The following is a 14,818-nucleotide window of genomic DNA, read 5'->3' as shown; positions in this document are numbered from 1 at the left end:
TCAAAAGAGACTGTTTATTAGGTAAAAGGGGAATTCCTACAGAAATGAGAAATGGAGATGCTGTATCATGTCTTGGACTTTAATAGAACAGAAGAATCTTACAAATACACAGTGACTCATTTGAGCATTTGGATGTTATGTAGCAAAGCATGAGGGAGCCCATAAAGCTTCCTGGAGAGTTCATCTGGGGCCTCTCTATTCCTCCTGCATTAACAACTGACATTTTAAGTCAGGTTTATGGATTACTGGAGCTACTTTAAAATGCTATTTTAAACGGCCTTTGTGGACATCTATGTGACCACCTCCATGCTGTCAAAGTGCAGTGTGCTGGAACAGTTCTCAGGCATTTTGGGTCTGATCAGGAGCCTGCCCTTGTACCACTCTCTGTCACTTCTGGTGAGAAGAAGGCTGCTTGTAAACTCCTCTCAAGACCAGTGCCTGGTGAAGACTGGGAGGATGATGGTTGGCACTGGCCAAGATCCTGGCATCTTTGCAATGATTTGAATAATCTCATCTCAGGGGGATGACTGGCACAGTGTAATTTCCTAGTGTGGGTGTTCCCTGTGGTTAAGAGTAGGGTATAATTATATCAGTAAGTAATATAGACCCAACACCCAGTAAACTGCACTCCTTCATGTTGTCTAAGTGCCAGCATTTCTTGGTACCCTTTTGGCCCTGGTGGTGCTTTCCTAGATAAGTCTGGGCACAACTCCTGGCACAACACTTCTCTGGTTTTAGAGAGGAAGAGAAATGCATGTATGAGCTGTGCTGGGCCATGTGGCCTAAAAGTCTGTGTTGAAAGGTCTGTGTTGAAATGGCTGTGTGATACTTTCGTTGCATAGGACCATCTACACTTCCTTCAGCAACCAAGAGCTGAAGATAGTAGAGTTAAAAGTGACATGCTCACCATGGGATCTACCCCAAAATTATTTTGTGAATGGAACTAGACCAAAATTATAATTGAAAACTCATGTTGCACTTTGTCCAAATCTATATATATATCTCTCTATAGGCCTGCAAAGTATTCATTGTTTCATCCCAAGTAATTAATGAGCTATTCCATCTGCCTCAATAGTTTATGGCTCAGATTAGATCAAAAGTGGGACCAGAAGGCTGTCTGGAAAAGTATCCACTGTACTGCTAAACAAAAAAAACCCCTACCTGCTGAAGAGGGCAGCATGTAACACCAAACCTTGAGTGACCCATACAGCTGCAGAACCAGAGGTTCCTTTCAGTCTTCCTGCACCAATGCAGCAATATGACACATTTGATCAACATGACAGGTCACAGTTACAACTTAACCATGCCCTCCTGTCATCTGATCGTGGTGTTGCAATAAGGGGTTAAAATAGGGGCATGGGCTGATGTTTAAGAGGAAAGATGTATCTTGCTAAACCACAACTGGTTTCACAAGAAGTAAAAAATGTGAAGATTGTATAGAAGTGTTTGAATTTTAAGATATGAACTTCTGAAATTCAGTTTTATTGCTGTAATAGATACTCAAGATTAATTCCTCTGTATTTTTAAAATAACTTTTTTCCATTATTATCTGTAGTGATTTGTCTTAAAATATTATTTTTTCAGATGGAAGAGGTGATTGAAGACATAATCAATATGGAATCAAATTTTAATGATGAAGGGATAGGTTGTTCTGAAACTCCTTTACTAATGCAAAGAACTGTAAGTATTTTGTTGAATTTCATCTTGCTTTTTATACTAGAAAAACTTCTTTGAGTGATTCAAGTGTATCAGAGTTCAGAGACTAAGGAATAGTACCAGTGGACTATTCTCCTTTCCCTTCAGTTGATTGCCTTTTTGTCAATAAATAGTACAGAAAAGGACACAAATGTGGTGAGACAGTTCTTTTAAGTAGTCTGAATAACATTTGTGGTTCTAGATCAGAAAAATGTCTGGTGCATAACCTACTAATTCCTGTTCAGTGCTAAAAATAATAAGGATAAAAAGTGTCTGAATCCTAGAAGGCCTTTTATAGCCTTTCTTAAAGATCCTTCTACCTCAACTAAAAAAAAGTTAAAGCTTCCCCATGTGATAGTTTCTATGGTACGGTGGTTTCTCCAGTGTCTTATGCTGAAGCAAGGCTCTAGTTCTAGATTTTCATGTAGACAAGTGGCATTTAGTTGAATAATTTGTCAAGGAAAAACAAGAGAAATGTGATTTCTTCACAGGAATTAATGTAACAAACTTCAATTTTATGATGTGTCTGCGAAGAAATGTGAGAGGACTAACAAAGGCTATTTATGTTTCCATATATGTTACGTATTTGAAGAGGAAGGATGACTCTTTTCTGGACACAACAACATACAGAGCATTATTATTTATGAAAGTAATACCTATCAATAACTGTAATGCACTTTACAGAAGGATGTATGTTGTCCTCTCTACCCTAGCTTATGTAGGGAACTGTTTGTCCTCAGGGCTTTAAACTGTACACCAGTAAAGGGGAATTTCACCCTGATGAAGGCAGAAGGATTTTCATAGGCTTTGACAATCTACCAAGTTCACTTCGGAATACAGTCAGGTGCTTGCTCTTAATCGCCCTCTGGAGGAACATCTTTTTCTGACTTGCAGAACTTCACTGGCTACAAAAATACCTTAGGAGACAAAATCTCTACTCTTCTATGTTGCCCACTATAGAGTCCAGCATTAATGCCAATTAACATTTCCACGAACACCTGAAGTTTGCATGCCAACTACAAAACTGATGCAGCTGGACTGATTTATGCATATCTCAGTAGAGAACATAGCAAAGGAGTGGTCCCCAGGGAGTGAATTAATATTTTGGCTCAAATTAAAGTAAGGCAGGGGAGGATTCTGTCAGATATGATACTGTGGGATGGTGATGAGTGGTATGAATTCTGGGTTTGGGTTGAAGTCATACTCCCTCAAAACCTTTTAAAACTGGATGATGTTAATCTATGCTAATTCCAGGTTCATTAGCCTTTATCTTCAGCCATGAAGGACATTTCTCTCTAAAATTTATTGAATACCCTACTCTTGATGAGGAAGACAATATGCAGTGTCTTTTAGGCCTTGCTGGTATTGTACTTGCAAAGTTTTGGGACTCCTGAAGTGCCTCTGGGACAAGTAATGGTATTTGGATTTTCATTTGTGCTGAGGAAATCAGCAGACTGCTAGGTAAGCCTGGGAGTAGCATGCATTTTCCAATCTCTCTGTTCAATACTATGGCAAAATAAAGCCTGTCTTCAACAAGGCTTGCAAACTGCATCAGTATGAGGAAATTGAGCAGTGCCTTTGCTTCTTTTATCTCTCTTTTAGCATCATGTCCTCTAAAAATATACAAAAGAATTAGGCATATGGAGATGATGTCAGGCATTTAGCTCACGCCACTTGGTTTTATGCCATCTTTCAGGCAACATCCTAAATCTGGCAGCAAAATTTTGGTCATAAGCTGTTCAATAGAGAAAGATAGAGAGACAGGTAGAAATAATATTTTTATATCCAGCTTTTCATTATCACAATAAGAATAATGAAATTTTGTTATCTGGGCTAAAAATGTATGCATTAAAAGAGTACTGGGCTAGGAGACACGATCAGCAGTGGGAGAATATCTAATTTCCCCGAGAAGATGTGCTGGGTTTGTGCTGTACTTCAGCAAGGACCCATTGTAGCTCTGATGTACTTCTGCACAAGATGCCTTAATGTGGTGGCTGACATGAGCATGGAGTAAGTGAGATTTCAGGGGAGACTGAGTTGCCTCTGTATCTGGCTGATTTGGCATTTGTTTTTTCGTTAAATTTCTCCAGCATAATGCTTAAGTATTTCTAGAATTTTTTCTTAGAATTTCCTTACTTGGGATTGTCTTGATTTTGCAAACTGGGCAGAGTAGTTTCTCTGAAGTTCAGAAATGGGCTGACTTGGTTTTCAGAATGTGGTAAAAGGCTCGGGTGTTTTTTCAGCAAAATCTTTTCTTGAAAAAAAACAAATTCATGATGCCACTTTCCTGTCTCAGTGTTCTCAATGGATAGTGACTGAGTAATTTTTCTACTTTTTACAGTGTAACCTGTTGTGTGATGCATTAGTTTGCATTAGTCAAATGCACCCATGTACCATTTTAATGGCACATTAAATGAAGACATTGAATTCTGTGAGACCACTCGTGAATAATTGCTCAAAGGCTCATTATCTCACCCTGAATTACTGAATTACAGTTATGTATTAGTAGAATCAGAGAAGTGAAAAGAAGAACATTCCTCCATCTCTCATTTAAATAATTACAGCTTCTGAAGAGTGGATTATCTGGCTTTTACTGTGTTTGGATCCAAATTTATAACTTCATGAAACTGTCTGGTTTTGGGTGGTCACTTAAGAATTGCTCAAAGTAGGGAATTTTCTGACTGTGTTTCTACTGCTCTTCAGAGTACCCTATGGCAGAGACCTACATTTTACAACAATTTTTTTAAAGTTCAGTTAAAATGTAAGACTAGGTGCTCCCTACATGCAAAAGGTCTTGATTCTTCGGAAGGTATTTCCAAACCAAATAATATCTTTGTTCATAAAACATAGCTGAAATAAAACCATAACTACTCTTATGAACTATCATTTAATGACAACTGTTTGTTCATCATGGAGAAGGTAAGATTTAATTTAAAAAGACCCTTGAAGATGACACCAATTTAAAGTAATTTTTTCTTGTTGTAATAATTTAGTTTTATGAAAATCTTATTAACAGACAGCAGTGTATTTATTTATTATAAGAAAATATTTTTTTCTCTGACTATCATATTAGGAGCAACAGGTTTGTTCCTGACCATACAGAAATCATTAAAAAAAATGAAACAAATAATATGAGTGAGTTTTAGAAGTGAACTACTGTCATGTAGGTCAGATATGTTGGAAGGCATTTGAAAAGTAAATACTTTTAATCAAAAGTTCATTCTTAATCAAAATCCTTACAGTCTATTTAACATTCTGTAGTGAATTTAAAGTATATTAATATTTCCAAATGTTCAGAACACAGGAAGTGTAGATGTTTACATCTGTTAATACAAAGCAAATATTGCACCATCATTAAAAGTTTAGGGCAGGTAGTAAAATCTGTGCTCTACATTGCTTTTAATATCTGAAAAAGAGAAATTTAAGGAACGTTGTATTAAAACAGATGTGGAGGGCATTAGTCACAGTGAAGAGACACAGGAAAAAGCAGAGTTAAAAAATAGGATCTCTGTGCTTTTCGGGGTGGGATTTAACAGTGTGTGATCTTGTGAACCACTTCTTAATACAAAATGTTTTGTTATTATACGTATACAGCTCTAAGACTCACCAGTAAACCCAGTAATCGAGCAATCACAGTGGAGATCTGTATGAAAGCAGCTGGCAATTTACCAGTACCTTCATTCAGAAATAACTGTTGCAGTCCAGATAATCACTGTACAACTGTGATAATATTCTCTACTTGATATGCAGTCCACTAAAACTTATGTCAAAAGCATTAGGAGATTGACTGGCTTGGAATGAGAATGAAGTGAGAGGAAATTAATGTTCTGCAATGGCATGGGCCTCTCTTGCACAGACCTGGGTGGGACCAGCAAGAAAAATAATTTAATCTTGTGAACATTTTCAAGGATTCTAAGTTGTCTTTTTTTTCTGGTGCACAAGAAAACATGAGCTTTCAGCACTATTATTGAAGAAGCCTGGGGACAGAGGCTCTGTAGCAGTTAGATGGCTGGCAATGAGAGCTAAGAAGTAGTTGCAGAGAAGTGCTTCAGGCAGAGCACTACCATGAAATTGGATTTCAAAAAGTTACCAGGAGAGGCCCAACTGCTTGTATGTTGGACCAGTTCAGCTCCATGCTGCTGGAGTAGTCATTACTGAATGAATAAACTAAATGGAGCAGTTCCTTTCAGATTGCTTGGAAGAAAATTGAAACCTTCTTCATGGAAAGCCTTTTTGCTGAATTTTTTTCCATGTCCAGTAGCAAATAAAACCAAGAAAAAAAGGTTTCCATGTTCATGTAGGAAGAAATTCTTTGCTGTGAGGGTGGTGAGACACTGGCTCAGGTTGCCCAGGGAGGTTGTGAATGCCCCAACCCCAGCATTGTTCAAGGCCAGACTGATTAAGGCCTTGAGCAATCTGATCTAGTGAGAGGTGTCCCTGCCTATGGCAGGGAGGGTTGGGACTATATGGTCTTTAAGGGCCATACTCACCTCTCAACATTCTATGATACTATGATTTATTTGTAATATTTAGGAAATGTTTTCTTTAACTATCCCCTTGAATTAGCTTAGCAGCAAGAATGTTGGGAAAAGAAGATTTAAACCACTAACAGAGAAGGGAAGCAAAAGCACCTGGGCATGCTGAAAGCTGGACAGGGGAAAGGTGGAAATACTCTGCAAAGGTGATGCCTTGCAATGGCACCTCTTGGGGGATCTTCTGAGGCTTCACTCCTTTCCTTTCATGACTTCATTTCATGTATTCATATTTCACTATTTCACTAAGATTGGGAGCTACTGTCTATATCCAGTCTGCTTGGGAGTCAGGTCAGTGGGATTCCTTCACTTCTGCCACTCTTGCAGGAAAAGAGCTTGTGGAGAAAATCCTCAGTTGCTGCATTTGAAAAAAATCTTGTATGGAGTATGGAGAGGTATGGAGTAGAAGTTAGATCAGGACAGGACAGATAGATGTTTTCCTTCTTTAATTTTTATGATTCTATTAACTACAGCTGGTATAAAGTTCTGACTAAATCTGTTAACTCTGCATTTGATTTTATGGAGACACTATTTATTGGTAAAAGCATAGTTCACTCTGTCTGCAAAATCTCTCTCCTATTACAAGGTCTTTGAGGTCACAGTTTCTCATCATGACATTAATAATTCGTATTTGTATTAATTATTTGTTAAATATTGATGGTGACCATCTGGATGGATCACAAAACCTGCTGTCTGTCCCATTCTCAGAAATCATACAGAAGGAAGAAATTCAAGTAGATATGCTCCAAAGTATTTTATTCAATAATTGCTGCAGTTATTCAATCATGAAGTAAACCCGGCTTTCCATTAGAGGTGAATATAGCATTGCTGATCTAGGCAGCCCCCTACTGCATAATCATGAGTATTTTTTATTTAGTGAATACTGATGTAATTTGGCAACCCTTGTAAGCTGATAAAATCTGCTAAAGTTCAAAACCATTTTAGAGAAAGGGCCAGAGTAAACATTAACAACCTCATTTGCTTAGGTTGGCTAACTTGAAAAGGCTGCATAACATCAATGAAAATGCTTTGTCAATCACATTCTACACTAGATTAGTCTTAAAGTCCAAGGAAGAATCAAAGTTCATCTAAGTATATAAACTTCTGTCTAGCACTCTCTAGTATCATTTACAAGTTTAACAAGAAAAATGAAGGAGAAGGAACAGTCGGTAGCTATTGAGGAAATAATAGACACCTCAAAAATGAAACTGGTGAGAAAACATTTTCTTTGTCTTTTTTCAATACTATAAAAGCGTTAGGTAGGAAATTGTGTTTCTCAGTTGCTTCAGTTGCAAAAACTAACTATGAAAAGCACAAATGCAGAACTCCTCAGGCCTGTTTCCTGCAGCTGGAAGTATCTTTTGTTATTACTGCCACTGCTGTTTTGAATGTCATACAAATGTCAGATGAAGGTTTTCTTTTGGTATTTCACGCAATTTAGAAGTTTGAGGTGGAAATGGGCAGTGTACAGCTTTCTTGCCTGCACAATTTACCTCATGCTGTAGCAAAGGTCTTCATAGAATAAAGTATACATTACTTTGGGTCAGGAGAAGAACTGTGGTCTGTTTTTACTTAGCTGCAGCATTCAAAAGCTGTGCAAAATTACCAACAATTTCAGCTCTGTCTCTAGCATGCTAACAGACAAGTGTTTACTAATCCTTCTCTATTTTGGGGGCAGAACTCTCTGGCTTAAAGGGAATGAAAAGATTCAACCTTCATGCAACTGTAGTAAAGTTTCCATAACTCTGAAATTAAGAGAAATTTTTTTTTTCTCTTTGGTTTTCTCTTTCTAAAAGGTAAATAGACATAAATGAAAGTATTGTTCTAAAATATACAGTTGTTTGTATCCAAGTACCTTTTAAAAACCTGGTCTTTATCTCAGACCTTAACATTTGTTTAACAGAAGTAAGAGAAAAGGATAGTTAAAACAAACTTCTAATTGTCTTAATGTTCATTCCTTATTAATTCCAAACCCATGTGCAGCAGGATCTTCCAGAAAACTCCTGCTGTTTGGGGCCACCAAGAAGATTCTATTGTATCCCAAAGCCTCTGCTGCATCTTGTGTTGTTGTCTGTATACAGCAATGCAAGGCTTGAAGTCCTTAGGACATGACAGGTCATAAAGAAGATTATGCTAAACTCACTGCTGTCTGCAGCATATAGGTTATGATCCCTTCTTGAGAGAAACTTTATGAATTTCCATCAAAGGCATTTACATAGGTTGAATAAAAGACTTGTGAGCTTGGAGGCGACAACAGTGGCCACTTTGTTCTGCAGGAGCAGTCAAGCTTTTTATTGCAAGACAAAACTAGCTTGTGAAAAACACAAAGATTTCTTGAAGTACATTTTGAGAAATAAACTTCTGAAAGTACAACTGATTTTCTTAGCACTTCCTTCTCCATCAGCTTAGGCCTTCCATGACCTTTAATATATGTGTAAAGTAGTTTATGAAGTAGCTATTTACACTATATTTACATTTATATATATACATATTTATATTCACACTAGAAATAAACATTTGTGAATATATCTGAAATCAAACACTACAGGAAGAATTTTCAACCAAAATTAAATTCTGCATGGTACATCCATATGAACACACTAGAACACAGAAGCCTTACTGTAATATGTTCAGAGATTTAGGTGTTAGATGAAATCTAAGAGGACATGATATAAAGCATATAATATATAGAGTATATGACATAAATAAATGTGGTTTTCACTTCTTCCTCAGGCTCAATTTTTTACTTTTTTTTGTGCTGAAATTTGGTCATTGTTTTCAGAGGAAGAATTTGAATGATTTGATATATGTATTGACATGCGCTATCCAACAAAATTGAATAAGGCAGAACCAGGCATTAGTACATTAACTGGTGTTACTAGTGAAATAATAGTAAAATAGCTAACAGGTATGTCATTTAATTGGCATCTTTGGGTTTCAGAACCTGGGGTTTAGTGGGCAGTACCCTCATGACTTGATTTCTGGCTCCAAGTTGGATGATGACATTATCAGAGCATTGCTCCACTTCTGGACTGTGTCTGTTATGTTAATTTTGTGACCAGCAAAGACAAGAATAGCTAAAAATATACAATTAAAAGATGGTAATTGAAAGCGTGTATACCTCTTGCAAAAGGTTGATTCTCCAGAAAATTCCTTTGCTTGGTCATATTTGATCAGACATTTATCTAGACAATGGACTTCTATGTATATGATCAGGGCAGAAATGTACTATGACTGGAATATGAAGAGAGTTCATTTTTCTCTGATGAATAATGAACCAGCTTGATGATCATTATTGGAAGATAAAAAATGAACCAGTTTTCATGCATAATATATAATATGTAATATAAGACATCTGAACATTAAGTCCCTGGTTGAGGATTGTGTAATTATGAAACATGTTAAAGATAAATATAGAAGGAGATACAATTTGTTCAGATGAAAACAAAACTGAGAAGGATAGTATTTTCTGCTAGTCTCTACACAATAAAAAGATAAACTGGAACATTTTTGAATTGTTATTGCTGACCTTATGTACTCAAATACAAGTATTTTGTATTGCAATTAAAAAAGGACCAAGAAAATTTAGCTGTAAATGGGATCTTGTAGATTCTGAAAACAGTACACTACAACTTCTTTGGCAATTGATAGTGCAAACACATCCTTACAAATAAAAAGGATAACACAGCTTATGTTCAACTTTCTTCAAGCAGGATAGCAACTGAAAAAGAAAGCTGAGGCCTAGTCTTTCAGCACAGTGCTTGTATTGACAAGATTGTGCATCCTGTCTGCAAGAAATTTGAAAAGATGAAAAGTCAAAATTTATTGAAACACACATTGAAGATACGAGAATTGGCCCAGTTTTCCCCTTGTCAAAACCTGGAAACACCCATTATACCAGGCATTGTTATTTAGCAAAAGGATTTGTTAATATGTGTTAATATGCATTTATTGATCAACTCATTATTTGGCCAAATTCAGTGCACATTTTGATGTCAATCTGTGAACGTAAAGGATTGAGAAAAAGTCAACCTGTCATGAATAAATTGTAAAGGCACGACAAGCAATTAACTATGTTTTCAACTGGGTTGTGTACCCCAGTAACACAAATATAAACTCTTACTTGATATGCAAAATGAACTGTGGACACAATTCCATAATGAGATTGTTATATTTGGGATGCATATATGGGATGACAACTTAAAAATTTTGCAAAATTCCTACTTTTGTTTTTTTCTTTTTTTCTTTTTCTTTTTCCTTTTCTTTTTCTTTTTTTCTTTTTCTTTTTTTCTTTCTCTTTTTCTTTTTAATTAAAATGAATAAGCAAGAACCACCTTGAAATAGATGGGTTCTAAAACTTTTTTGCGGCTAAGAAGGCGAAGTAACCTCATTTTACAAAACTGTTTTCTGAAGTGATGCTATCAATTAAGCTCGTGAAAACGTGATTTAAGCGGGATATATTTAGGGGTGGGAAATGATAAAATATTGCACAAATCGTTTGTCTTAGATGCTGTCTGAGCAAGTACCAATTTTTAACAAGCACCAAAAGAAATTTTCTCTTGCAGATGCAGTACCCAACCTTTCAGGTTAGGCAGCTACACAGTCTCTCTCTTCTTGTGACAAGTAAAGCCACAAGTGTTGTGGCTCCCTGTTAAGTTTTCCAAGGCTGCAGGTGCAGTACAGCAACCTGACCATGTGTAATAGGGTCAGCGATCCTCAGAATGGTCTGTACTGCACAGCAGCTGCTGTGGAAGCGTGCCATACGTTATTACTGCAGGAAACAGGCACACTTGGTTGGGTTGTATGTCTGCAGTTATTAACCTTGGAAAAGAGGGTAGGGAAGGAAGTTTCTGCTAGCAGGACTATTCCTGCAACTTACTTCCCACTTGCCTCTTTTCATGAGCACTTCTGATCTGGGCAGAATGAAGATGTCTGGTGGAGGAAGTCTGGTCCTGACCTCTGTCTTTTCTGGGGACATCTTGACCCTTCTAATCACACACTTGGGCTTGTCAATGTAACTGTAAGGAAGTAAGTCCCTGGGAGAAATGGTAGCTGGCTTGCAGGACAGTCTTTCCTGTTGTCTGTTTGCAGGTTCTTCAAGGGAAAGCAGGGTAGCTGATGAACTTTTTTGGCCTATCAGGACAGTCCATATAACTCTGATGAAGAGCTCTTGATATCCTAGGGTTTAGCCATTTTAGACAACTAGAACATGTCAGGTGTCTGCTCTTCAATGATATACATACACTCTCCATCATCCTTGAGTAGTGACATCCTTTGGATGTATGAAGAGCTGTTTACAACCTTGCGTATGAACACCTAGTAGTAAAATGCAATACAGGTTATCTAGAAAGTAACAGAACAGAGTTCCTTTCAGCCTAAGGAGCAAGCTAAAGAGACTATAAAATTTGTTTTTTTTAAAATAAAAGATGTTAATGAAGTGCACCAATAACCAATCCTTGATCTCAGTTTACTTAATATTTTCATTAGTGATCTTGCTACAAAAAATAAATTTATGCTGATGAAATTTACTGAGGTAAAAGAAGTAAAAAGTATTGCCAGTACAAAGAAGGATGAGGATATCATAGAGGAAGAATTATATGACTGTGATGACAGAATAGTCTAAATGGAAGGAATGTAATAGTACTGAGAAGAAGGCCATTCATTTAAATACTAATAACAGGAATGTCTGCTGTAAGCTGGGAGCTCATTAACTGGAGATGACAGAAAAAGATCTGGTTACATTAGTTGTTCAGAGGATAACTATAAGCCATCAAAATGATGGGACTGCATAAAGGAGATAAATATGGTCTTAGTATCCATCATGAGACTGGTTTCCAAGAGACATGAGGAAATATCCAGCATGGGATTCACTGGGTGCAGAACTCCTTGAATGCTGTAGGCAAAAAAAGGTGTCCTCCCTTCAGGAAAGCTAAACCAAAGCAGGGAAGGTACAGAGGGGCTTGTTAGAACTTATCATAGCATGGGAAGTCTGTCTAAAGAAGCATGGCCCGTTCAATTTAGCAAAGCAAAGTCTTAAGGGAGCTAAATTCACTCCCAGTAGTCACCTGGGGAAGTTGAACAATAAACTATATGCGTTAAAGGAACACAAAGCAAAATAAAACTTGTCTACAAATGGAAATCAAAGATATGCTTGTTTGACAATAATTTGCAATCATTCAGCTTTTTTAGCATACTCCAAATAAAAATCTTGGAGATGTGAAACCTAACTGATTTTAGACAGAGCATTACTGGCTTATGAACCAGATTATGTAATGATATGTTAAATGAACTTGATGTCCAGGAAATGCTTTCTAGTCCAGCCTGGGCCTTATCATATTCAGCAGGATTCTTAAATTAAGAAAATTCTAGCTGACTTTAGAAAAGGTTTTGGCTGTTATTTTCTAACTGTGCAACACTGATTGTGATACAACCATGATCCTTACAGACTGTTGCTGTAGGGCAAACACATCATGCAAAGATTAGCCAAAATGGAAAAATACTTAAATAATATGTGATCATACAAATGAACACTGTTGTGACATAGAACTACAAGTGAACAGGCATGGACAATCTGTATTCATATATTTTATTACTGCATTCAGAGTCCTTCTCTTGGAGGATATGGAAATGCTATTGGTTTAAGTCTCCCTTAAAATTACATGGTATTTACCAATAACTATCGTGCTATAGGATTTGGAATACCACATAATTTACTTTCATAAGACAATGTCTTTCATATAATGTTTTCCTTTAAAAAAACCCCAAACTTGTTATTAGAGACTGCAAATTGTGATCACAGCTGTCCATTGTTAGTCATCCATGCTGTTAACAAACTCTTAGTGTTTGCTACACAGTCCTGCCTGCATAGCAGTTCAGACCCAAGCATCGAACATAAAAATCTTCTCCAGATGAGACCTCCATAGTACTTCCCTTGGACACTCTCAGCAAGCACAAGGTCACAGGCTCTTGTGAGGTGTATTCACTCAGGTAGTACAGCTGAAGTTTGCTTTTATAATTGGTCTAAGCTTCAAAGTTGAGTATCTTTCAGGACTGAGCCCCATGAATGGAAATTCTCATGTTCCAGTCTTTGCACACAGGCATTGAAGATCCCATGACACTTTATACAAAAGGAAGAATGTTAACCCCAGTGTCCTTGCCAAATGCTAACTTTGTTAATTACAGTCTGCTTTCTTTAATGCTCCTTGCAGTTTTAATTAGATATTGTATTATTCTCTTCCTGTACCACATTGTCACTGGTTATTCCCAATTAACCATTTGCTGTGCTAAAGGTTGTTGATAGTTTGTTGATAGTTTGTCCAATTGTACCACATTGTCACTGGTTATTCCCAATTAACCATTTGCTGTGCTAAAGGTTGTTGATAGTTTGTCCAAAGCTGTCCGTATTTCAGAAGTAGGAAAGATGGTGTATTATATTCTGCTACTTTTAATATTTGCGTTCTCATTCCTGATGAGCTGCTTGCATCTAAATTCTCAGATACATATATGTAAATATAAGTATCATGAATATAAGGTTTGGAAATTATATGACTTACCAGAACTTCTCAGAACAGCACAGGTGTGAACCAACATAGCTCATGATACCTGCAGGACAAATGATTTCCTGATGGCTGGGAATTTTCATATCCAAATATCTCTGTTTCCACATCTAAACTGAAAGCAGGAACATGCTTTTCATATGGTGGAATCAGCTGGAATTTTAAAGTGCTTTGGGATTCATCAGGTTTCACAGTGCTATAGAATTGTAAGATCATCATTGCAAGCATATTGTATAATTGTGCCACTTTAAATGATTTGTACATTTAGTAACATTGCATTGAATTTTTGTGGAATTATGTGTGTGTGTATATATATATATATATGTATATCCTTTTATGTAAGACTGGAAGCTATTTGAAGCCTCAGTACTGCAAAAACTTTCCCTGCTTAAATGGCACTATAAACAATAAATCGCATTATGATGTATGGAGTTTTGGTACACATGCAAACAGCTACATGTATTTTTACTCACAATTCCTATAATATATTGTGCTACATATTTTGATTTTATAATTTGAAAATTAGTTACTTACATATGTCTACATTTCTAAAACAACTTCCTTCTTTGTCAGACAAAAATAGTATGTTTCCTCATGTTGTATCAAAATCGGCCAATTTCTACTCTAAGACGGCTCTTAGTGTTCAGCAACGTTAGCAAGGAAATTCCTTGGGATTTTCTATGCTTGATATCAATGCAGATCAAATTAAGGTAGAGAGTTTCAACAAAATATTTTGATATATTTTTGACTGTATTTTTAAAAACTCCCTGGTAATCAGAAATATGATTAATTTTAAAGGAAGTCCTTCTTACATGATTTTTAAAATAAGAGTTTATTTGAAAATTTTCACATGAGGAGCCCAGTGAGGTTTCCTGAGAAGGCACACATGGGAGGCCTGCAACATTCACCCCAAACTTTCTACAGAGTCAAGAGTAAGAAACAGAGATTATTCAGTTCATTCTAAGTGTCCAAAAGAGGTCAGATTAATCACCCTCTATTTTCTCCTGATCCTGAATCCTGACACTGAAAATTATT

General features: G+C 36.6%; 1 protein-coding gene across 4 annotated transcripts in view; it reads left to right on the top strand.

Moving 5' to 3' along the window:
- TFEC (transcription factor EC) overlaps nt 1-14,818 on the top strand; it is a 98,686-nt gene that overhangs the window by 59,467 nt on the left and 24,401 nt on the right. For all 4 annotated transcript variants that reach the window (XM_032107456.1, XM_032107455.1, XM_032107457.1 and 1 more), the window contains exon 3: nt 1,585-1,680. In XM_032107456.1, the coding sequence (XP_031963347.1) occupies nt 1,585-1,680 (96 nt within the window). The remainder of the gene's footprint in view (nt 1-1,584; nt 1,681-14,818) is intronic.

Source organism: Corvus moneduloides, chromosome 4 (genome assembly GCF_009650955.1).
Source record: "Corvus moneduloides isolate bCorMon1 chromosome 4, bCorMon1.pri, whole genome shotgun sequence".
Lineage (NCBI taxonomy): Eukaryota > Metazoa > Chordata > Aves > Passeriformes > Corvidae > Corvus > Corvus moneduloides.
The sequence above is the reverse complement of the archived record's forward strand: the minus strand, read 5'-3'. Positions and strand labels throughout refer to the sequence as shown.